Below are 23,597 nucleotides of genomic sequence, written 5' to 3'. Positions count from 1 at the left end.
GAGGAGAAAAAGAAAACATCAAACTGTATTTTGCTTTGAGAATTTTCTTTTAGCTCATTAACCTTAGCCACATATTTCTTATATATCAAACTTAATGTCACATTTATTGATGATGAGCTCTCTAAGATATTGATCTACTGCTCTAAGATAAAGCGAGACAAATCTGTGTACTTATTCACGAGATCCCGCTGATTCTTTTTCAATACAAAAGGCGAAGATTGATAGAAAGAAAAAACACACTCATTGGGGGAAGAACAAAATTCTTTATCTAATGCAGAAAGTAAAGAAAATAGTAGAATGGCAAACATGCAAGATAGCAGTCAGTGGAACAAGGATAGCAAGGCTGAAATGATCCTTATGAATGTTACTAGGATGTGGTACTCCAATACCTCAGTTGCAAGCATACACAAGATGACTTATATTAGTCCAACATCCAGGTTTAAGGAACCTGCTGCTGCTGTTTTACCCAGAAGCATTAGCATCAGTCAGATTAATCATCAAACTAATTCGAGGAACTGTCAAATCCTATATTGCATCTTTCACACCTAAGAATAGATTTATATGATCGACTACCCTCTACTCGTTAAACTGCATAATTGAGGAAAACTTCACATTGCTATATTCAAGAGATGACCAAATAAAAATAATTAACAGACAAATTTGAGAATGTGCAGGACTTTTATCATTTCAAAAGAACATCGTACTATTTTTATATGTTCGGAAATTCATAAAATCTGCATATCTGGATCGTCCATCATTTGGCTTAGTTGAAAAACCCTAAAAATCTTAATGATTTATGAGAAGTATGTCACTTATTTCATTGGCATGCTTTGAGTTCATGTCATGATTATCTAAAAATTTCACAGACGATACACCACACACACACACACACAAACATATATATATATGGATGGCCTCTTAAACAGCCAAAATTTACTTATCATTAATTGAGAATTTGATAAGGCAATAATCAGAAAGACATACATAATTTATTGATGGTGTCATCTTGCACGTGTGCTACCTTTAAGAAAAACTTTGGAAATGATTGAACGATTAAAAAAAGGCAGCAAGGTGAATGTTACTGGATTTGCACGCATACATGTGCATCATAGTTTTGAAGAAATATTAATATATACCCATTTCGATTGACATTCTACTGAACATATTGACATGCATGCGTCTCTATGTTCCTATATATGATCCTGCACAGGTACTGCGTTTAAGACAAACTTTGGAATTTGTTGAATGCTAAAGAACAAGTGTTTGGGGGCTTTAAACTTTCCTTTTTTCCTTTTTGGTCAGGATTAAGTACTGGACAACATACTTTAACACGAAAGTTCAGAAGAAAATAATTGGTGAATGACACATTGAATTAACCTAGCAACAAGAAAAAGAAAAAGCAAAACACCCACTTACTTAATTGCTTTCTTTTTCCTTGGCGACAAAATTGAGGACTCTGATAAAAGTCCAATGTAGCACTCCAATGCAATCTATGCCATCACACTCTATAAATAGTAGTGATAAGAATTCTGACATGATACACTTGGCAAGAGTTTCCTTAAGAAGCTCAGTCCTTTCTCACAAAAAAACCAAGATTGGAACAAGGTTGAATCTGAAATGCAAAATAGCTAGACATGCACCAAAAGATCTAGTAGCCAAAAGGGGTTTCCCCAATCCAAACTATATAAAAACATCTAACAAGTCCTTACACTGGCTCTCATATATAGATAGATATATATGGCCTCAGTACTCATATATATAATATATAATATAATATATATATATATATATATATACCATAAAAAGAAAGTAGAAGTATCCTGCCAGCTGAATTCAGATGTGAAGTACACTGCTGTAAGCAATGAACTATCAGTTCAAACCACAGTAGTACTACTAGTTTCTCCATTTGTCCATCACAAAATACTACCATCCATACTAAAAATACTACTACTTGCTAGCTGGTAACATAACACTAACTTCTGCTACTACGTAAAAGAAGTAATTATAAGAACTAACCGGAGACAATATACCATTAAGTAGATGGGGATGGGGTAGTAATTAGATTGGAGTTGCACCATGAGATGATGTGCCGGCGCCGGCGCCGGCGCCCGGTAGGGCTGGTTGCTGCAGAGATAGCTTCTTCCTCTTCTTCTTACCATAGGTGACGCCCCGCGCCTTGGCCTGCATCTCGCGGACCTCGCGGAGGTAGAGGCGGACGGCGCGGGCGCCGAAGGGGTTGGCCTCCGGCTTCCCGCCGTTCTCCTCGAAGGCGGCGCGGAGGCGGCCGATGAGGGCGTCGAGGGATCCCCAGGCCTGCCGGAGAGGACACGGGCAGGGGGCCGGGGGGTTGGGCTGCCCGAAGAAGGGGCACATGGGGAGGTGCACCTTCGTCTTCCCGAATTGGTCGAGGTATCGGAGGAATTCCAGCACGTGCGCGCCGCTGCACCGGGAGAGGGACAGCGGCGGCCGGTGGTTCTTGAGGTACTGACCGAAGGTGTGCCAGTCGCGGCGCTTCTGCGACTCGTAGCGGCTCGGGGAGGCGACGGAAGGGTTAGCCATAGGGCTAGCAATAGGGCTACTGGGAGTCATGTCCATGGTGGTGTAGCTCAACACAAATGCCTACTTATATGTTAACAATAATCTTGGTTGTGTATAATATTGCAAACTTGCACTAGTTGAGGTAGTGGTGTATATATAAATATATGTGTGATGGTAATGGTTGTTATATTTGGGATCTGGTGCTGATGAACTTACTGCATGCTAGCTTAATTCGTACTTGCCATGCCTATATATGTCGTTAATTTCTTGGTCAAGATCAAGGATTTAGCTAGCTTCCCGTTGGCTGTAGTAACCTTCAGTTAGATCGTCTTCCTGGCTGCAAGATTATAAGCAAAAGTTAGAATCACATAGTAGTAACAACAACAACAACAACAACAACAACAACAACAACAACAAAAGATGAAGCTTTTAGTCCCCAGTATTTGGGAAGAAGTTGAAAAGAGGAGAGAAGATCTGGATTGGTGAAGAGGGATCCAAGTGGGGGACATCTTACACTTGCCTTTTGTGTTGTTCTTTATCTGGTTACTGCTCGAAATCATGGAGGTCACTGGGAGTATTATGGTTTGCCCTCAAAAGAGTGGGGGAGATGAGACTGCAACTCTCTGTAGCTTTGATTTCACTTTGGAGAGAGAGAGAGAGAGAGAAAGGGTTTCGGTGGCAGTGGAAGAGAGGTTGACAGTGTTTACAAGATATCACATGATGGTGACAGGGGGAGGGGAGAAGTAAAAAATATCAGTAGTGGATGCAATGAATGCAGCTTTAAAATGACCAAAAAAACCCTGGCCAAACTATATACCAATCATACTTGGAAAGTGATTCAAATGTTCTTAAAATTTTCTTTCCACTGACCTTAATTAGCAAGATTAAAAAATATATATATACTAAGTTACTAACCTAGTGATTAGTATTAGGAGCTAACTAATAAGGGAGGGAGGGAGGGCCATATGCACTTGGTACTAACTTCAAGCTAAAGACAAAGGAATTGCATTAAAGTCCAGATGCAAAGTTACTTATGCTACTAATCAATGTAAATAAATAATTAAGATAAGCAGAGTGCTCCAATTCTATTGGACATGGCAATCTTTTCTGCAAAGGGCATATATATATATATATATATATATATATAACTGGATTCACTTCCTTTTTGCTTTAGGTAAATCAAGATATGCTTTCGAGTCTCCTGCCACGTTTGATATTTGTTTGAATCCAGCAATCGAAAAAGCAAAGGCAGTAAAGCCGGCGCCGAGGCAGCTCTGCTGCCGCCTTTAGAATGAAATCGCGCTGCGAATCCCCTGCCGATGCCGACGATAGCTTTATACGAGTCGTAGGGCAGGGTCTCTAATCCGAAGTGCCTCGGAAACCGTGTTGACCCGACCCTTTATCCGGTCGTCATCCAATTTATCGGAACACCCTATACCTTTTAGAACCGTATAACTTCGGAAAATACTGGATCCTATTCCATCCAATTTGTATTTGTTCCCTTCTTCCTCCACCGCCGCCCCAATCCCGACCACACCCTAAACCCTAGAATCCCTGAAATTTCCACAACCATGGTGTGCATCCGGCAAGCGACGGTGGAGGACCTCCTTGCGATGCAGGCGTGCAACCTGATGTGCCTCCCGGAGAACTACCAGATGAAGTACTACCTCTACCACATCCTCTCGTGGCCGCAGCTCCTCTTCGTCGCCGAGGACTATGGCGGAAAGATCGTCGGATACGTCCTCGCCAAGATGGAGGAGGACGCCTCCGAGCCCTGCCACGGCCACATCACCTCCCTCGCGGTCCTCCGCACCCATCGCAAGCTCGGCCTCGCAACCAAGCTCATGACCGCCGCCCAGAACGCGATGGAGTCCGTATTCGGCGCCGAGTACGTCTCCCTCCACGTCCGCCGCAGCAACCGTGCCGCCTTCAACCTTTATACCGCCACCCTCGGTTACAAGATCCACGATGTCGAGGCGAAGTACTACGCCGATGGCGAGGACGCTTACGATATGAGGAAGCAGTTTAAAGGGAGGCCACCGAAGCTGCAGCATCAGCACCATCATCACCACCACCACGGTCCGGGTGGATGCTGCTCTGGGGAAGTGAAGACTGGTTCGTCTTCGTCCGCTTCTGCACCGGAGGAGAAAAAGGTCTAATCTTGAAGCGATCTTTTGAATTGCCTGGAGAAAGATTGAATATTATCGCAATTACTGTGTTTGTTAAAAACCTATAATTTATCCTGTCTACATGGTTATCAGAATGACTGGTTTTGGAGGCTTACTATTCACGGTTGGATCTGACATGTGGCTTCGATTGGATTTTGGAACTTTGTTTTAATAGATTTAAGAGTTTTATCTTGTGTGCGATGAATTGTTCACCTTTCTACGCATAGGTAAAAGTTTCAATTGTTCTTTTTTCACCCCTTTGTTCGCCATTTGTTATTTTAGGGCAGCATGACTACAACTATTTTTTTTAAAGTTTGTTGTTATAGAACAAATATCATCTGAATGAACCTGAATAGCCTAAGACTTCAACTCTGCAGAATCGAGTGACTAGATTTCTTTTGTTGGAGTTAGCATTGATCCCTCTGAATAAACTCAAATTTTACTTGTGGAGATTGTTAGATAGTTCTCTTAGTAGCTGTGAATTTTCTTAAGCTTATTTGATTCTGTTTCAGAACTTTGATTTCTCTTGTTACAGTGAACAAGGTAGAGTTTTAAAGGCCATTGTTTCTTTATTCTGCTATCTGGTTATCAATATGACTGGGACTGAAGTTACTCTCTGTGGTTGGAAATTTCTGATATTTTGATCGTAGTGTTGATTCTGTTTGCATACATTTCTCATGGGTCGATTACAGATGTTAGCTACTTTGTGTTGTTGCATTTACTATTGATTATTATCATAGTTCGAAGTTTGGGTTTTGGCTTAGTTAAAAAAATGAAATGTTTCGGTTTATTTTGATCTGTTTCAGTTCTAGTTTCATTGTATTGGTTTCAGACTTCTTTTGATAAATAATCTTATTTTTCAATGTGTTACACACAATTTAATAACATTTAAACAATGGGATTGATATTGAGTCAGGTACAAGTTGGATTCAAGTCAAATTCAGTTTTGAAATTTAAAACATTTATTAAGAAAATGGTTATTATGGTTGTTTCGGTTGGACGCTAGTTTCGTGAGAGAGTTTCAGATTGGATAGGACTGAAATACAAAACGTTTCGGTGAAACCGTCTTGGCTTCCGATGAAAGTTCATACCATGCTTATTATTGATGAAGGATTTGGTACTACAAATCGTTTTAGTATCTTCCTTTTTGAGATTATGTAGCTCTTTTCTTTGTGTCTGTTAAGACATATTTAGTTTCTGGCATAGATGTTGATTGTTGTGCTGCACCTTCAGAAGAGTATTGGCTTTTTATTGTCTATTTCTTATAAAATTGATATTTACCTGAGCTAAGCAGAAGATAAGCCTTTTTATCGGCTTTATCCCTCCTCTTTGAGTAGCTCTGCACCTCCTTATGTAGACTCACATTTCTAAACCAGATGGGAGAACACTTAATACTTGTGCTACTCACATATTCATGCTTTGCTCCCTTTTCTTATTTTCTTTCAAAGTCTTGATCGAAATCGCATTTGTATATATTGATCTTATGAAACATTTGTGCACAAGTGCTTCTAAGTCTTTTAAGATAGCATTACTAGGACAGAATGTAGAAGCAAATCTTTTGCAATTACTATTGTCGTACTGTTTTAGCAACGCTTTTTATTCTTTACCAACTTCTTGTCAAGGTTTTTCTTGTGGATTCAAGACATCCTCTTGCGAAATTCAGGTTTTTATCCTGTGGCTGACAGTAATTACCTTGTGCTGTATAAGTTACATAATTCGGACAACTTACTATGTGAATATCCATTCTAAAGTTTCTATTTTCTGTGCTATGTTAGAATTTACTCTGTAATTAGAATCCATGTGAATGTTTTGTGAAATGGCAGATAATCCACATTGTAAATTTCGTATCCATTTGTTTTGTGTTTTGCTTATCTGGATCTTATGCGTGCAATCTGCTTGCCTTTGTGAATTTATAACCAGATAAGTTGCTGTGTTTTTAGTTTAATAACAGTATTTGCCATCAATGCAACATATGGTCAGCAGCTTAAGTCGCAGAACAATATGTCTAGCAATTAGAGTTAGTATGCATATATCTCGTCTTCCTAAAATCCCTTGTCATCATAAAGTGATTAAGTTGGTTGCTTGACCCAAAGTATCTAACATCACTTGTGGAATAAGCATAACTTATTCTACGCATAAACCTCTTTATCTTAGTACATAACTAAACAATAGTTATCTTTTCTTTTTATCTTTTCTCTCCTCTCATCTTTCATCCATTATAAAAAGTATTTTATAATTTGTCAAAACATCTTTATTTTTTATGTTACATTAAGTGCAATAACTGTATTACTATATTGAATTACAACTAAACATCGGAGTAGCTTAAATTGGTATAAATTTTCTTATACAAGTTTAGAAAATTAGAGAAATTTATTCTGCAAACCTCCGTTCATTTCATAAGTTACTTTTTCTTTATTTTAAAATACAATATTAATTTAGAATGATACTTAAATATTAGAATATTTCTATTTTAAAATATAAATATTATTTATCAAAATTATATCTTATACGGCACATTAATCTCATTACTAATACTCTTTATTGTAATTTTATAAAAGACAATACATTTTTCTCATTCTCTTTTATTTTATATTATATTAAAAATAATTATTACATCATTATTTAAAATACTAGTGAACATAAAGAATATTTTTTTCTAAAATAAATGTGTTATTTTAAGAGTAATAAATATGAATACCTATTCTAGAATTACAAAATAAGTGAATGAGCTGATGGAGTTCATTACCGTAAAACTGTAATTTATTCTCACATTCCTGTGAAGAGGAAAAGCTTCCATCATGTTTCATTTCAGCAATAAGAAAGAGCAAGACATTTTAAATGATCATAGTATAGATGGAGAAAAAGATTGAATTCGCTGAACTAGGAAACCTGCTTGAATCTTGGTACCAGAGCCTATGAAGTTTGCACAAAAAGATGCTTAATACAAGAGCATGCGAAGTTTTGACATGTGTTTGCAGGCTGGACAAGTCTTTCGGCTATCCAGTAGGATTTTTCCTCTTTAATATCAATCAACAATATCAAAAGTTGCATGAGAAATTTACCAGTCCACAAGGATATAACTGAAACAAGGATATCTATATTACAAACTTTTTTGACAATTCAAAAACTAGATATAGACTAGACAAAATGAAATGCCAATCCCCTCTAGATGCAAGAAGACAAGTGCTATAAGAGTAGTATTAGGGATCCTTTATGATGTCCCTCTTAAATGCTACCCTTTTTATGTGCACTACCGCTCGTGGGATCAGACTTTCTACATCTCCATTCAAAGAGTAGAAGTAAATTGAAGCCAAAATTCGATATATAACCTATTTAAATGATTGCTGGGTCTTTGTATTTTTTGAAAATATTCTCGATGCCATCAGTAGCTTCAGGTGATAGCGGTCGTGTGGTTGTAGTAAATGCATCAATGTCCTCTTTCAGCTGATCCACAGAGGTAGCGCCAATTATTGTGCTCGTTATGAATGGACGATCACGCACATATCCAAGCGCAAGTTGGACAGGAGTTAGGCCATGCTTCTTGGCCAGCTGGATATATTGATCAGTTGCCTCCTGAACAATGGAAGCAGTGTATATAAGCTGAAATCAACGAGATGCCAGACTATATATCAGTAGGACAAGCTTCTGCAGAATCTTTCTTATGAAGTTTATTTGCAAAGTTACTTCTTTTGATAGGTGCAAGCCTCCCTTGTTTGCTAGTCAAATGAACAAGCACAAAGATCACCAAAACCTCTCAAGAAACATATTCGAAGATAACAACCCAGATATCCAAAAATTGAAGAGAAAAATGCATCAAGTATGGCACAAGAACCGAGTCCGTCAACGCTTTCACCAATTTGAAATAACAGAATTGAATGATCGCAAACAAAAAGAGCTACATGTAGTGAATGTGTACTCTGTCCATGAGCATTTACTCGCTTAAAATAAAAAGTGAGGAATTCAATTATGAAAAAATATACCTTAGCTAAGGACCTGTTGTATCTCTCCATGTATCCTGGGAAAATGCTTAGCCTACTTTTTTTTGCAGCTTCAGCGTTGGCATTTAGGTACTTCCCTGTGAGTACCCCACCAGCCAATGGGGAATATGCAAGGAGTCCAATGTTGCAGTTACTGGGATGACATACTTCGACGAGATCAACTGTCACACATAACATTGATGGGAAATTAATTGTACAAAAGGGGACCAACAATATCAATATTGATAATCTCTGGACATCATAAACTCCATAATTGATAGTTTCTTGCGAGAGATTTACGTATGCATGCTCTAAAGATCAGCAGTAAGGAGTAACCCAAACTGGAGAAGATTCTAAAGAATAAGAAACTGCAGAAGCTATATGAGATAGATTATTTTAAGAATAACAATATGCCTTCCCACCTTTCTGATATTGATATTCTGCTCAAAGAAGCATTCCAGGAGTTAAGGGTTGAGGTTTACTACTTAGTAGCCAAAACAATACTTTAAAGATTTGCAACATCACATTGACAAAGGATTTAGTATAGCAATTAGCAGTTAAATTAGGTCAAAATCATGTAGGTTGTACCTTCAAAACGGCACCTAGTGATCAGATTATAGCTGTTTTGAATGCTGATAATCTTCGGAAGCCCTTCAATCTTTGCAGCATGTACAAATTCCATTACTCCATAAGAAGTTTCATTGGAAACTCCAATGTACCTCACCTGGAACAGAGAACAGAATGATGATGCAGGAAAGTATGATCGAGGATTGGAATCCTTTTCAGAAGTCAGACCAGCAAAAGGTATGAAACAGAGAATTGCTCGATGAAGAGCTGCATACTTTATGGATGACTCTTGTTCATTATTATTATTATAAAAGAGGGGCATACAGGAGTAAAGCCCAATGCACCATAAATAGTAATGCCACAAAAGTCATTTATGTTTACAGCAGGTCAAAAATCTATAGTGAGACTTTTTTTTTAAAAGTTATCATGACCAGATCCCTTCTGCACCTTCCTATCGAGGGCTAATTTTAATTTTATCTAGCCAGGAAAGGACTCCCTACCACCTCAGTAGCCTTTTATATTTCATGAATGTCCTTTTGCCTAGAGCTTATCTAGCCAAAGCTCAATTCAGACTATTGCTGGCTCAGTATCTGAATTAATTCTTCTCCAATCAGATTCTGAGCTGCCACCGACCCACAGTTCATGGAAATGCTTAAATGAAGAGATTCATTCGTGTCTGCTCAAATAGAAGCCCACTATGTACTCCCATTATCTATGTTATGCTTAAAATGCCTAAAAAGACCTCCACAGAAGAAAGAAAGCATACACCAATAAGGAGTACAGCTGTCAGCCTCTCATCTTGTGACAGTTAACCCAACTTAGGAATTAGAAGTTGATTGATTGCCTGTGATTAAACATCCTTCCATTTGCATTTAATGATTCAGAGAAATCATTAATTTTAAGTTTAACTAAATGAAGGTTTCCACATTTAACAGCTACAACAACAGCTCACGGGGCATTACCTTTCCTTCATTGATGAGTTCCTGAAAAGCCCTGAGTTGCTCAGCAAATGGCACACTTGGCCTCCATTTTGCTGAATTATATGAGAATTCACCAAATAGCGCCACATAACGATCTGGCCTAAAGAAATACAAACAATTTTCAGATATCCATATTATCAGAAAATCAGGAAACTGTAAAAAGATATTTATTATTTCAATGCGGTTTTTACTCGACTAAGTGAAGCACGAGGGCTTCCAATCATAACAGGAGAACATGAATCGTTTCCACAATCTGAACCTTCTCCACCAAAGCACGCTGGTGTTAGTCCAAGAGTTACCGCCGCACTAGGTAATGCCCTCAAAATACAATAAGAGAACAGGAACAATATTAAGAATATTGGTTGTGACCAGGGAAAGGGTAAGATTTGTGTTTGGTCATGAAAGATTGGAGAAGTGAGAAGGTCATTGACTAAACAAAATGACTCTTCTACAACTGGGGGAATGTTCAGTGATTTGCAGTTTGTCTGTCTCAAGTTATCTCATTTGCCGAGAGGAGTTGATCTTCTTGAAGAGCTAAGTCGATTTTCAAGACTAAAACAGATTAGTCATTCAATCAATATTTTATGAATAAAGCCATACTGTTTTGTTTACCACCTCACCATAAACTGATAAAGCATTTCAGAATGAGCCCAATCATGATGCACTTGTTACATATTGAACAAAGAAGCAGAAGTATAATACTATCAATTAGCATGGCAAAATTGAGGTGATAGGACACAAATCAAGAATCAAGATAACCGTGTAAAATTGAATTCCTATAAGGATATAAAAGATGATCATTGAATGTTGCCTGCTTAACTGTATTAAACAATGTGAAAGTTCGTCCAAAATGTATGCCTAAATGGACTAGTGTAAGTTGTTCGTAGATAAAGGAATACTGACCAGTGTATCTGCAGTAAATCAATGTAGTCTGTTGACAGGCGCATAAGACTCTTTTCTACGCTCTCTTTTATGTTGGTAGCATCAACACGAAGAACTTTTGCATTCTCGCGTATATAGCTAGATCGCTCCGAGTAACCACAAACTTTTGTAGCCAATATTACCTACAGCATGCAGTAAAACTATGAATAATGATATAGTACTCTGGAAATCCAAATATCCTGCTCCATAACTTCAAAATGCTCTCTAGCGTGCATGCTTTAAGATCTAGTTTGTGATTCAGTTCACAGAATAAATGGCAGAATTGTGACGAAAAACATCAAACTACACTTCTTTGAAAAATTATAAAGTAGAATTTACATATCAACTTGCTATATTTCCTATTCATTCACACTTTTGGGAAATTTAAAGCTATAACCACGGACAGTCCAGGTCTATATGTTCAAGCAAAGGTCAGTAGATATCTATCTCTACAAGATAAAATATTAAGACATATCTATCTCTACAAGATAAAATATTGCGTCTATAGGTTCAACTATAAATCGATGGAGCATGTCCTATAACTATGCTCGCATACTCTCAGTTAGCTAGTTTGCCTTCAGTGTATTTTGGCCCCAAGATCCAAAACAAGTGAAAAGCCAATGACCAAATAGGTTCAACTGAAATGCAGTAAAATTCATCACATTTAACTGCATGTTTTAAGAGAAACCATTCAGGAAACTTAGATAAACAGAAAATCAAGCTTTACATAGATACCTTATCACGGGGTTTAGACTTCATCCAGCTACCTATGTAAAGATCGGTCCTTCCCTGAGTTTCCTTTTCCATTGGAACTGGGTACTTCAAAATTGAAAAGGAAAAAAAAAGCAGGGAAATCCACAGTGTTAAAATAGTGCAATAATGTAACATTAATATCTGGAACAAAAGGATTCACAGGAATTAACAGAAAGTCAAGAAGGAATAGTCAAATAATCAAATGAGTTATAATAACTTTATCAGGTGATCCTGCAACAATGGCAGGTCGCCAACATTTTCCGATTTCCATAATTTCTGAGGAGGCTGCTTCCAAGATTTGACACTATGACCTCTCGGATGCATGGGTAAGCATTAGTGCAAGATACGGATCAATTTTACTACCTAATTACTAGTACCTAAAAGAAAAATGCAGCAGTCCAATTAGAAAAGAAGTTAAAGGCTCACTGCTTCCGCTGTATCTATGGCATTAACGCCGTGCTCGAACGCATAATCGAGCATGTCATGAGCTTCCTTCTCTGTGTTCTGTTTCCCAAATGTCATCTGAGAGAGGAGTAGCAAAACGAACCCAAATCAAAATCTTCGACTCATTTCAAAGCGCAAATCCATTATTCGCAGCTTCCTCCTCTTAAAGATCAAAATTTTAATGGGGAAGAGACGGAAACCGTACAGTTCCGAGGGTGACTTCGCTTATAAGGAGATCCGAATCGCCGAGCTTTCGATACTGCAGCTGGTTATCCCCAAGCTTTGCTCTGATCGGAGAAGCGGCGAGACGCCTCCTCCTCTTGCCATGGACGTCGGACGGGAGGCAGCGCCTCGAGATTAGCTGAGCAGATCGGGAGTGTAGGCGGAGGAGGAGGAGAGAGGAGATTGGCGAAGGAGGAGCGCTCGTCGATGACGCCATTGCGGTTGGGCTGAGGCGCGCCGCTCCTTTCCCTCTATATTTCGAAGCCCAAGTCTTATCCTTGTAATGTGGCAAATTGCGAGCCAGGTTCCGGAGGGGCGGGGGTAGAAGTTTTAGTCCCACATCGGTCAACTTAACAATAACTACTTCGCCGTAGTATTATATAATGACCTTCGAGTCCATAGAAATAAGCACGCAGCTGCGTCGTGGGCACAGAGCGAACTATTCTTTCGCCTTTTACTAAAGAATACCGTGCGCCCACGACACACAGCAGCATACGCCTGTTTTTGGAGGGTCACTTTTCCTTTATTGGAGTCGGCCCTATTAATTCTAAGATTATAAAGCTTTTAATGAGAAATGGGCTGCTTTAAAGTTAAAAGGTACCGCTTGGTTTACACACGAAGGATGTTTATTTGTAAATTAGGATTTTATTACACATATTTTGGTTAAATTTTATATAAGATGAGCTTTATTTATAATTAGTAATTAAACACAAATTTCTTGTATAAAATTATTTAAAGTAATTATTATATTTTACAATCAAATAATAAGATATAAGTAAAATTATAGACTTAATTTATATTTAAAATGTGTGCATAAAGTTAATTTTTTAAAAAAATTATGCACGCAAACTAGACCTAAATCTATTATTTATGAGATCATAAGAGCCATGGTAATCAATTTGTATCTTTCTCCTACTGCAGACCGAATCTAATTTATGATAGTAGTGATTCTGAAAAGATCATCTGAGAAATAAACCATAGGGAGAGCAAGAAATGCTCGTAAAAGTACGGTCCAGGAGTTGTATATAGCTTTCAAATCCAATAGTGCATTATATCATCAGGTTGATGATTTATAGTAATCAGAGATATCAGTAACTCTCAAACGCTGGCAATCTTTATAAGCAAGAAAGGCAATTTAACAATGGACTACCAGCTTCTTCATAATACTATTTTGTTACAAGATGTGCTAGCTAAATAGTTTTCTTTCAATTATATCTATGGATATAAACAGAAACCACCTTTGGCAGCTTCATTTATAAACACAGACTACCTACACAAAGTTGATGTTCACTGTAAGTATTGATTCTTTTCCCTCCATGAAACCACGGGCACACCTGTTTCAGACAATGCTGGCGGGCAGATGACGGTTCAAAATTGGAGAAACCAGACGGTCTCTGCTCCATGTCAAGAGTAGCTGGCATCACGCTGTAAGGAAATAGGCCAATTATTAGCTGGTAGATCTATATTTCTCTAGTACCCTGCCGATGACTAATAATTTCATGGTCACAAAGTGCAAGATCATCTTACCAGCTTCATCTGGATTACTTGATGTATCTTGCATTTGAGAAGTAGAAATCTCGGGAAGATTTTTTAAAATGCGCTGCAGATAAAGAAAAAAGAAAAATATATTGGTAAGACAAGATAGCCAGCGATAACCATAAAAATTGAATCACCAAGTATTATCATCTTCATGCAGCCTATAAAAAGCAATAGTAGGTATGCTATGATAGCTAGGTTTCAGCCCCATATTAAAAAAATTCCATGAATAGTCCTGCTTCCAAAAACTCTATCACAGTAACAACTTCAATGGAGGTTATGCTTCACTGCCAGGCATTGCTCAAGATTTGTGAAGCATCATTGGCAAATGATGTTGGAGATAGAAGACACCACCTTCCAGCACAAGGGACATCACAACTACATTAGTTCAAATTGCCAATGCTGTGGGGCAAGTTATGAAATTTTCCGAAAATTGTGTCCTATACTTCCTAGGAAAAAAGAAAACTCTAAACACAACGTGGACAAAACTAGACAGTACAATACAGGGTGAAACCGAATAATATCTATATATACCTGCTCCTAGAATTATATACTCCAATTAGTCTAATAAGCTTATAATATATTGCTTCCCCAACTATTTCTGTAAACTGGCATTATGGCAATTAGACCTTATTTGGAGTTTGCTCTGTCAGGGAGGCTGCCCCCTGTCAAGGATGAGTTCAAAGAAACAATCAGATAGTTCCAATACTGCCTGCCTATGCACCATTGACTAGAAGGAAAATCAAATAATTTATATATTGCATCGTTATAAACAATATTACAAGTAGCTCCTAGCAACTCGGATCCAAGGGTTATTTTTTAGAGGTTTTCTGGCAACTGCAACCTTAAAGAACTAGAAGATGATCCAGGTTTGCTAAATGATAGATCAATTTATGAGCAAGTAGACTATCCTGAGTATCTTCTGAATGAAGTGATTGCAGATTTTTCATTGCTGATTACCGATTGATCTGAAGATAAACAGTAAAATGAGGAAAAACCTTATTTGCCCACATTAGCCCACAAGCATTGCAAAGTGTTCTTGGTCCACTTGGTCCTCGACGCATCATAGGAGTGGAATCTCTACTAATTCCACAGTGCAGGCAGCTGCATGAATCTTACCAATTAGTCTCAGCAAAATATAGAACTGCAAATTCGATATTCTTAAAAAAAGAATAAAATTGATAAGAAGCTATTGATCTTGTTGATTATTTATATTCTTTCCTATGGCAGTTGTCTTCATTTATGAAGCACTAGAAGTTTTAAGTTATTTGTTCAACCAACAAGACACCTGTGATGAGCCAGGAACTTACAAAGGATGCTGACTCGTCTCTTCTTGACAGTTGCCAGAAGTAGGATCCCCGCCTAAGGGGTTTGACACTTCTTCAGGAGAATTCACCTTAGATGATGCAAACTGACCTTTATTACGTTTCATCCTGTATTATCATCGCATGAAAATTAGCAGGTAGGGCTTAACAAGTCAGGAAAATTCCAGTACAAATGTATAACTATGTTATCTGACAAAGTTCCCAGTTCTCAAAGCTTCATGGATGAATTGGAAGAAAGGAAAATAACCATTGGATGCCCATCTCAGGATTTTCTGTGGTTAGTTTATATCAGCATTTCGTAATCAAGTAGAGACCATTGCTTAAAATGTTCTGACTAGTGATGTTGGAGCATAGAAGCATAGAATATATTCATTCAAAAGAAGGAAAAATACACAGGCAGTTTCAGAAATAGCAAGTGATGTTCCTGGAAAATGTTTCCAGCTTGTTACCTCTTAGGAAACAGTAAGTGGTTCATATAAACAAAACTCATTACATCTAATAGGTGCAACGATGTGGTGCCAGGAGCAACAAAGAAATGGCCCTTCAATAATAATCAACTAACGTTCATAGGCAGTATATCAAAAAGAAAAAAAAGTATGAAAAAACTGAGCAATCATAGCACTGGCGTGCTAAATCACACCGCCACAGCAGATGCAGGAATCCAACCTATTCCATATCATGAAGATCATTAGATTGTTCTGTGCTATTCACTAAAAAGGTCACTTCGGGTGAAGTTATAGGAGGACCAAATCCACAAGATTATAAAATATAAGTAATTTGATTTAACAACATTTATCCGATGATGCATTTCAGTGGAAGTTATAAGTCTCCTTGGCTAATATAAAGATGGTCGGTACCTTATACCCAAGATCAAAGACATCGTATAAGATATACCTGGAAGCCACCTCCTTCCTAACACTATAGAGTACTCTTTTATCAAAGTTGAGGTTTTTCTTCTTTTCTTTGTACCGCATTAGAGAAGCATGCCTGTGAGCATTTGTAGACCGTGGAACTTCACTTTGCCCCTGTCAAACAGAAAGATAATATAGAAATCAATCCGCCATCAACTGATATGTAAGACAAAGAAATTACTGAAAAAGATACCCTCTGAGTTAGCTGGTAGGATGAGACAGCACCAGCATCATCAGAAGCTAATTCTTGCCCACCTAGCAACAATAAGGCTGCTTGGACCTGTAACAGTGTAACAGATTTCCTAATTAGAGAAACAGCTGTTCTGTGAAGTCTAATAGCTAAATAGCAGTATGTTTCAGCCCAAGAGAAAAGTCAGAAGATAAGTTAAGACGTAAGTTTCACCACAATAACTGACAATCCCAGCTACTTGAATTTCAAGTTAATGTTACCGCATACCTCTTCCTTAGTATTAATAAGGTGAATGTGAGTAAATACATGTGTTCTTGAATATTAAGGCAAACAATATTAGCACCTCACAGAGAATAACATGAAAACATAATACACAAAGTTACAGTCATAAATTTCTTGAGAGTTTCATGCTTTTGTTTTACCTGCATTAGCAGTATATCTAATATTATGTGCCGCTTTGGTTTTCCCCAAGTGATTTACTTCAAGAATAAATAGGATTCAATGGTTTCATTATAAGGTTACAATTTCTAGTGGGAAAGAATCTTAGTTTATCAGGTTTGCAAGCTAACTTCGTGTTTTATACTTTTATTGCTTAAGAAGACACTTTTGGCATGAATAGTTCAAGGGGTGTGGTCCTCCCCACCCTACCATCTTTAAACAAGAAGCTCAAGCCCAGATTGAACTTAAGGAAGATCGAACGGCTATAGCTGGAGGAGAGAGCAACACCTCCCATAAAGGAAGAAGCTTTTGCCACACCTCCAGGCTTCATTCTCTATCCCCTTTTTCCTTAATTTAAGATAATCTCCCATTAATTCCCCTTCTACTGGATGGTTCTTGTTATCTATTTCCATGTTATTTTCTAATATTCACAAAATCCGCCATGACAAATCCAAGTGTACCGTGCAGACGATTATGGTTGAATACACTCCTATATTTACAGAGACAATGCAGTCACCATAAAAACAGAGAAGAGGTAAGAAGGTATCTAATCTGGTTACTCTTTGCCCTTCTTTTTTTATAATTTATACTGATAATTCCTTTCTTGCCTCACCAAAGTACCAGTATAAGGTACAAATTCCTCGGTAAACCCTTTCCTTTCTACCCTCAATTTCTTTTTGCACTAATCACACTAACGAAATTAAGACCGTAATAACAACATGAACACATAATTTTAGATCGTCTGATTCTATATCACAGCGTACATAGTAAAAGTTAATAACTCAAAGAACTATACAGTAAGAAGAAGACGAAGAGAAGACCAAAGTGCAAGATCATCAAGAAAATAAAATTGCAGATACTTCGCATGCAATTGAAAGCCAAGCCAACTAGTTACCCAAAAGAAACAGAGGGAACAAGATTTAAACATCGACCTTCTCCGGGGGGACGGAGTCGAAGACATACACATTTTCCCCATAAGATAGCGTGATCTGATTCGAACCCGGCGCCTGGACCTGCGGCGCCTCCGGTTCCGGCGAGACCCCTTCGTCTCCGAAGAAGTTTCCGTGCCCCGCAAAAGCGTCGTCGTCGCCGACGATCTCGCCGGGGAGGTGTGGCGGCTGCATGAAAGGATCGTCACTCCGATGCATCGATCGCAACCCTGACCTGAACCCTAATCGCGGATTCCTTTGTTTTAGTCGGAGAGAAAAAGGAAAGAAAGGGGTTTTTTTTTGCGACTGTGACGAAGAGGAGGGGGAAGAGAGAGAAGGAGCATGCGTGGAGAGCGACGTACGGCGCTTATTTATAAGAAACAATCTCGACGGCTGTCTTGTAAACAAAAGAGCCTTCTTGACTCCGAGTGCAATTACAATTTTGCCCGTTGAAAGGGATGTCTACGTGGAGCCGTACCGATGATGTGGAGGGAGACTTGTAACATCGTGGACCGTGGAGCACGCCAGATTGCATACGGTCAAGTCAAGTGAACAGAGGAAATTTTCTACATGCTTGCTTTACTTGTTGGCTTTTCTTTTTTTTTTTTCCTTTTTCTTTTGTATTTTTTGATTAAAACTTATTGGTTTTGACTAGTACTCACTGCCCTAATTTATATATTGCCGGAGTCTAATCATATCTCCATAGCTTGGTACCCATGCATGCTTGCAATTACCGAGTAGGAGTGCAACAAAGTTCATGATATTATTTTACTAATAATGCTTGTAAATTGCAATACTTTTACACTTCTTGGAGATGGCTTATCGTTAAACCAGGACGCCATAAGTTTCCATCATCACTTAAACTGCTCTATAATCAAATCAGATTATACGTATATCAAAATTGAGCCAGAATTCAACAAGCTTCACAGGATATTACGTTATTTGCATCCTTTTTCTTTCAATTTGATGAAGAAAATGTGAATAAGTTACCCACTTTATTCAAGAATCTTTGAGTGATACAGCAAAAAACTTCTCATCTAGAAGTACTGGTAGTATCTCAACCAAGAGAATTCAAATCTACAATAGACCTTAAAGACTAGTATACAAGTGACCATCTTATTGTGTATGACCCTTTATTCCAAAACAACTATCCTACATTCCACAATTAGCTACACCAAAAGATACACAAAACCACCACAATTCTGGAGAACACCAACATCATTCCTCCTGCAGGCATACGGGTTCTTCGATCTCTGGGCCATGGTCATTGTCGTCTGCATCTTCAAACTCATGTTTCTGCTATCCTAACCAACAAGCAAAAAAGAGCTTCAGTAAATCTGTCAATTGCTTTCATTTAGATCCTACTTGAGATTTAGCTTCATGTTCCATAGATGATGCATCTAACAGTTGGATCACTCAGATACAAATCAGTTTGAATTCAGATTGGACTGTCAAACCAAATTAAATGTAAATCAATTCCACAAATAATAACATAAATTTCTGATCTATGTAATCTAACATGTAACTGATGTGCATATATTATTTAACAGAATATACATGAAAGTAACAAATCACAAGATAGTGCCATGAGTCACATCCTTTTGAATAGCATTGAGGATGCCTAAGTGGCAAGGATAAGCATAGGAAGATGGTTTAGTAGGGGTAAAACTCTAATACATAGGGAAGCGGTAACCATTGAGTAAGCTACATTCTCAATTATAAACCTGCTTATAGCCAATCAGTATGATTTAAAAGGATGTTATAAAGTACCTCAAGAAATTTACTTGACATAATAGAACAGATATTCTGCAGATAAAGCAAAAAAAGATGATATAGATAACTTCATTGGGAGTGCAAAATATGGAAGTTCTAACGCTGACAATTTTAATACTTCCTCAATAATCTTTCAATAGATTTATCATGCAAAAACACATTTCACATTACAATGCTATATGAAGCCCCAGCATCTTGCAATTATCATATTTGAATACGTATGATTCTTCCACTTGCTTAACAATTTGGCATATAAACAATTGAGAAGACGCAAAGCAAGATTCTTTTTCTGTCGAACTTGGATTAGAAAAACATTCATGCTTACAGGAAGGAATTAGTATAAACTAGCAAAATGTGGCACTAATTGATGAAAGATGCCAACCAAAATCTATAGGAATCACATACTGGGAAACCTACAGACTTGGAATCAAACAAAATTTGCTTTACTACAGAACATCATGTAATGGAAGTTATTTGACATACATTACTTAGTTTTGGTTTGGCTTCCCTTCATTAGGTCGGGGGATCCTCTTGTACTGATAATTGTCTATGTCAACCTTCTGTTGCAAAGCCTGCAGAAATATATAACTCCTCACTGAGCTAAGCAAAGAATAACTGCATCACAAGGATAAACTTGAACTACCAGATAGAAAATCCAGGTACCTTTAGCTCTTCCTCCAAAGAAAGCTTCTTCGGTTTATAGCCTTCCATGGGTCCAGTTCTACTCAGTGCTTTCGTTGTTTCTATGATCTCCCATTCTAGATCATCTTTCTCTTTTGTCACTTCTTTACTGATCAATTAAGCCAATAGAGAATCAGACATACATAGTAGTGCTTAACAACACGGATAAGAAATGTTATAAGAACAGAAAGAAAGTATTGCTCCTAAATGGAACAAAGAAGATATTTAAAAAAGTATGATAACTCACCTGCCTTGTATAAGATGAGCAAGGCCTAAGGACCCTAAAACTGTGAGGGAAATAAAGGGCAGACCATATCGGACAAAGGGATACTTTTTGCCCCACCGTTTGAATTGGGATGCAATATAAAAAAAATTAACTGGGGGAGGTACCGGATCAACTTTCTGCGCCATATTATCTAGTTTATGTTCAATTGCCATCGCTCATCAGAATCAGAACCTCAATGTCATTTCCACTGCTGTAATTCATACCATACAAATAGTTAGAAAATAATAAGGATTACCACATTAAAATAAAATAAAAAACTTGATAAAATAATAATAATAATAATATTTGTTTATGGTCATTCATCTGGTAACCAATGTAGGCTCACAGTTTGCATACAGACTTGATGCAGAGGCATGAGATCAAATTACAAGTCTAATAAAACTATTGCAAACTATAGAGCAAACTAGATCTCTTCGTAAATATTTCAAATTTACTTATTTTTCCACTCTCACAGATGTTAACATGCAGATGGTTAGAAGTAATCAACATTCGAAAGCTGGTTGAGATACAAATTACAGGCATTTCCAGACTCACGTATCAATAGATAAAAGTCCTAGCTGCTCTCAATAGATTTTAAAAACAACTCCAGACTCATACCTCCTCAAAAAAGAGAAATCAACACATACTGTGGAGAAGGGAGGGGATCGTCGCTCGCTTGCGCGCACAAGACAAATAGAGCAAAAGATAGATACCTCTCACTGTTCGCACTCACGAGAAAAATGGAGAGAAACCGCTGCTCGAAGAGAGGCGAGGATATCACAATTAGGAATATTTCTCTGTAAGATTTTGTTTTGGGTTTGATTAGTCATTAATGTACGATTAACTTGTGGCCTGCTTTACCAATTACCTATCCAACCCGCTAACCAAGCACCAACATGGCCTGCCAAAAGGCCCAAAAGGCCAAAACCAACTAATTTGGCCCAATCGCATAATAGGACGTTGATGGAATTAGTAAAATAAGAGTAGTGCTAGTAGGATGTCCAACGTAGCAAAACTAAAAATGCAGTACATCAAAAGGTGGTGTTCTAGTAGGTTAGGTGCGATGCATGGAAAGATAGTGGCTACTTTTTAACCAAATAATTTATTAAATATCTGACATGTGGGGCATCCAACTAATCGCGTTCATTTACAAGGAGATTGAAAAAGATCCAAACCATGTCCCTTATAATCAAATGAGATAAAGTCGAACATTGTAACGTAGTAATTAGGTCCTATCAGCCTCTAACAAAAGGTTGTTGGTTCGACTCCCCTCATGGGCATTAGAGTTGATATTTAATAAAATTTTTATTATAATAGTATAGTATATGCACATAGTTTGGGCTTATTCTAACTAGTTTTTTAAAAGGGTTGATTTATTTGTCCAAACTATATAGCTTGTTTGGCTAACCTCTAATTAGCCTACGGATCCATAATCTTAGAATATTATCCCTAGAACTAATATGAGTCCATTGGAGTTATATATCTTAGCAATCACTTCACTTATTCCATGAAACATGTCACCTAAATGATTAATGCACGACACAGTAAGCAATTTAAACTCGGTTAAAATTCCCATATTCCAACTTTTCATTCCAATATTGAAGTCATATTCTATTCTCCTAGGTAGAACTAGAGTCCAGTTGTATGCACTTGCATGCCAGCCCACAACTCCCAACTCCTTTAGCTTACGAAAAAGAGAGTCTATGGATACCGTACCGATGTACATAGGTTAATTAAGTAATTCAATAACAAAATTGAAACCTGGAAACATTTGAGATATATAACTTTTCACTCAGTAGCTCACCAAAATTCTTGATAGAACATTCTAACAAATACATCGAATAAACTTATTTTATTGGAAGAACGTGTCATTGGTTTGGTTATATGTAGTTGTCTTGTTTATTATCTTCTGCAATGATGGATAGTCTACTTTCAGTTTTTAAATAGACAATAATTGTTAAGATGGCAATGCAACTAAAAAATACAAGACATATAGATAAGAATGTTAAGCATTACAAGCCAAATCTCAAATTCTAAGTAATATATCAATGCTAATTCAGACTCAAGCAATGAAACATAAGGAAGCCACTGAGAGGCGTACTCTGAGTAATGGACCTGCAGAATCAATGTAACAAAACCCTGAATTTCACTTCCGACATATGTAAGTTTTGTTGACAATTCTAATACAAGATGCGAAAGAGATTAGAAACAGAAAAGGTATGACCTTACAAGAAAACTCAGTAATTTAATTTAAGAGATTCGCATAATCGGTTCATTCTAAATAGGATTGCGACTGAGAAAAACATCATATCATGAATCATATTCCTTTAACAATGAACTGGAAATTGAAAATCTTCCGAATCAAAATATTTTCAGCTTAAAAATCCAAGTCCCTATCCACATGACCGAGAAAAGGAAAACCAGGAAATCAGCTAATTTCTTCAATGAATCCGTCCAAGAAGAAGGATCTACCTAGATCGAGATGCGAGTCCTCACGTAAAGATACGCAAAATAAAGAGCAAACAAGATTGAAAAATAACCCAATATCTAACGAGCCGGGAGAGAAATCAAACTGACCTAATAAGTTAGCTATATCCGACCGGCGAATGCTACGAGAGAGTTGGTTTTGGCGTCAGTGGGAAATGGTAGGTCGCCCTTCTCTCTTTTGTGTTCGTTGAGAAGATAACCAGGGAAGGTAGTCGGTGCGGATAGCTAATTTATCATCATTTTAATGGTTCAAAATTAACTGGAAAATATGGTAAATGAGAGAGTGAGATTTTGAGTGGGAGGCGGTGACCGCCGGTGGGGGTAGCGAGAGAGAGAGAGAGAGAGGACCGACCGTGCGCCGCTCGCAACAGCCGCCGTGCGCCGTCCACCTTTGGAGAGACGAGAGGATCGAGAGAGTACTAGAGCACGAGGGTGAGATGTTTCTTTTACTAACCCTAAACCCGTTAGGCCAGCCCGACCCGGTAGCCTGCT

At 37.8% G+C, this 23,597-nt stretch overlaps 5 protein-coding genes and 1 non-coding gene across 18 annotated transcripts; 2 read left to right on the top strand and 4 right to left on the bottom strand.

Moving 5' to 3' along the window:
* Nucleotides 1-1,810: 1,810 nt before the first annotated feature.
* LOC140780750 (protein LIGHT-DEPENDENT SHORT HYPOCOTYLS 3-like) lies at nucleotides 1,811-3,266 on the bottom strand. 4 transcript variants are annotated; one of them, XM_073126496.1, is made up of 2 exons: nucleotides 3,059-3,266; nucleotides 1,811-2,875 (listed from the first exon to the last, which is right to left on the bottom strand). In XM_073126496.1, exon 2 carries the CDS (start codon nucleotides 2,593-2,595, stop codon nucleotides 2,059-2,061), a length of 537 nt encoding a protein of 178 aa, XP_072982597.1. In that variant the 5' UTR covers nucleotides 2,596-2,875; nucleotides 3,059-3,266; the 3' UTR covers nucleotides 1,811-2,058. The 4 variants fall into 4 exon arrangements, with proteins under 4 accessions (XP_072982597.1, XP_072982596.1, XP_072982595.1 ...); XM_073126495.1 differs by having other exon boundaries at nucleotides 3,053-3,263; XM_073126494.1 differs by having other exon boundaries at nucleotides 1,811-2,871; nucleotides 3,055-3,236.
* A 480-nt stretch (nucleotides 3,267-3,746) lies between these two features.
* Nucleotides 3,747-4,905, top strand: LOC140780668 (N-terminal acetyltransferase A complex catalytic subunit NAA10). Its single transcript, XM_073126365.1, has one exon. The coding sequence runs from the start codon at nucleotides 4,110-4,112 to the stop codon at nucleotides 4,695-4,697; it is 588 nt and encodes a 195-aa protein (XP_072982466.1). The 5' UTR covers nucleotides 3,747-4,109; the 3' UTR covers nucleotides 4,698-4,905.
* Nucleotides 4,906-7,783: 2,878 nt separating this feature from the next.
* LOC140782052 (uncharacterized) lies at nucleotides 7,784-12,881 on the bottom strand. Its single transcript, XM_073128407.1, has 8 exons — nucleotides 12,554-12,881; nucleotides 12,331-12,426; nucleotides 11,887-11,970; nucleotides 11,134-11,294; nucleotides 10,213-10,330; nucleotides 9,272-9,407; nucleotides 8,687-8,865; nucleotides 7,784-8,279 (listed from the first exon to the last, which is right to left on the bottom strand). The coding sequence occupies exons 1-8, from the start codon at nucleotides 12,785-12,787 to the stop codon at nucleotides 8,040-8,042; spliced, it is 1,248 nt and encodes a 415-aa protein (XP_072984508.1). The 5' UTR covers nucleotides 12,788-12,881; the 3' UTR covers nucleotides 7,784-8,039.
* A 103-nt stretch (nucleotides 12,882-12,984) lies between these two features.
* On the top strand, nucleotides 12,985-13,103 carry LOC140780804 (U5 spliceosomal RNA). The gene has a single exon (XR_012107567.1). It is a non-coding gene; the product is annotated as a U5 spliceosomal RNA (small nuclear RNA).
* A 601-nt stretch (nucleotides 13,104-13,704) lies between these two features.
* LOC140802699 (GATA transcription factor 20-like) lies at nucleotides 13,705-18,284 on the bottom strand. The gene is made up of 7 exons (XM_073158249.1): nucleotides 17,903-18,284; nucleotides 16,536-16,622; nucleotides 16,326-16,456; nucleotides 15,417-15,539; nucleotides 15,105-15,210; nucleotides 14,098-14,170; nucleotides 13,705-13,995 (listed from the first exon to the last, which is right to left on the bottom strand). The coding sequence occupies exons 1-7, from the start codon at nucleotides 18,116-18,118 to the stop codon at nucleotides 13,991-13,993; spliced, it is 741 nt and encodes a 246-aa protein (XP_073014350.1). The 5' UTR covers nucleotides 18,119-18,284; the 3' UTR covers nucleotides 13,705-13,990.
* Nucleotides 18,285-18,877: 593 nt separating this feature from the next.
* On the bottom strand, nucleotides 18,878-23,560 carry LOC140780368 (uncharacterized). 10 transcript variants are annotated; one of them, XM_073125864.1, is made up of 6 exons: nucleotides 23,458-23,560; nucleotides 23,196-23,364; nucleotides 20,601-20,829; nucleotides 20,336-20,462; nucleotides 20,156-20,244; nucleotides 18,878-19,203 (listed from the first exon to the last, which is right to left on the bottom strand). In XM_073125864.1, exons 3-5 carry the CDS (start codon nucleotides 20,789-20,791, stop codon nucleotides 20,161-20,163), a joined length of 402 nt encoding a protein of 133 aa, XP_072981965.1. In that variant the 5' UTR covers nucleotides 20,792-20,829; nucleotides 23,196-23,364; nucleotides 23,458-23,560; the 3' UTR covers nucleotides 18,878-19,203; nucleotides 20,156-20,160. The 10 variants fall into 10 exon arrangements, with proteins under 10 accessions (XP_072981965.1, XP_072981970.1, XP_072981972.1 ...); XM_073125869.1 differs by having other exon boundaries at nucleotides 18,878-19,198; XM_073125871.1 differs by having other exon boundaries at nucleotides 18,878-19,195.
* Nucleotides 23,561-23,597: the final 37 nt, after the last annotated feature.

This window comes from Typha latifolia, chromosome 1, assembly GCF_019914945.1.
Source record: "Typha latifolia isolate L0001 chromosome 1, TyphaL0001v2, whole genome shotgun sequence".
Lineage (NCBI taxonomy): Eukaryota > Viridiplantae > Streptophyta > Magnoliopsida > Poales > Typhaceae > Typha > Typha latifolia.
The sequence above is the reverse complement of the archived record's forward strand: the minus strand, read 5'-3'. Positions and strand labels throughout refer to the sequence as shown.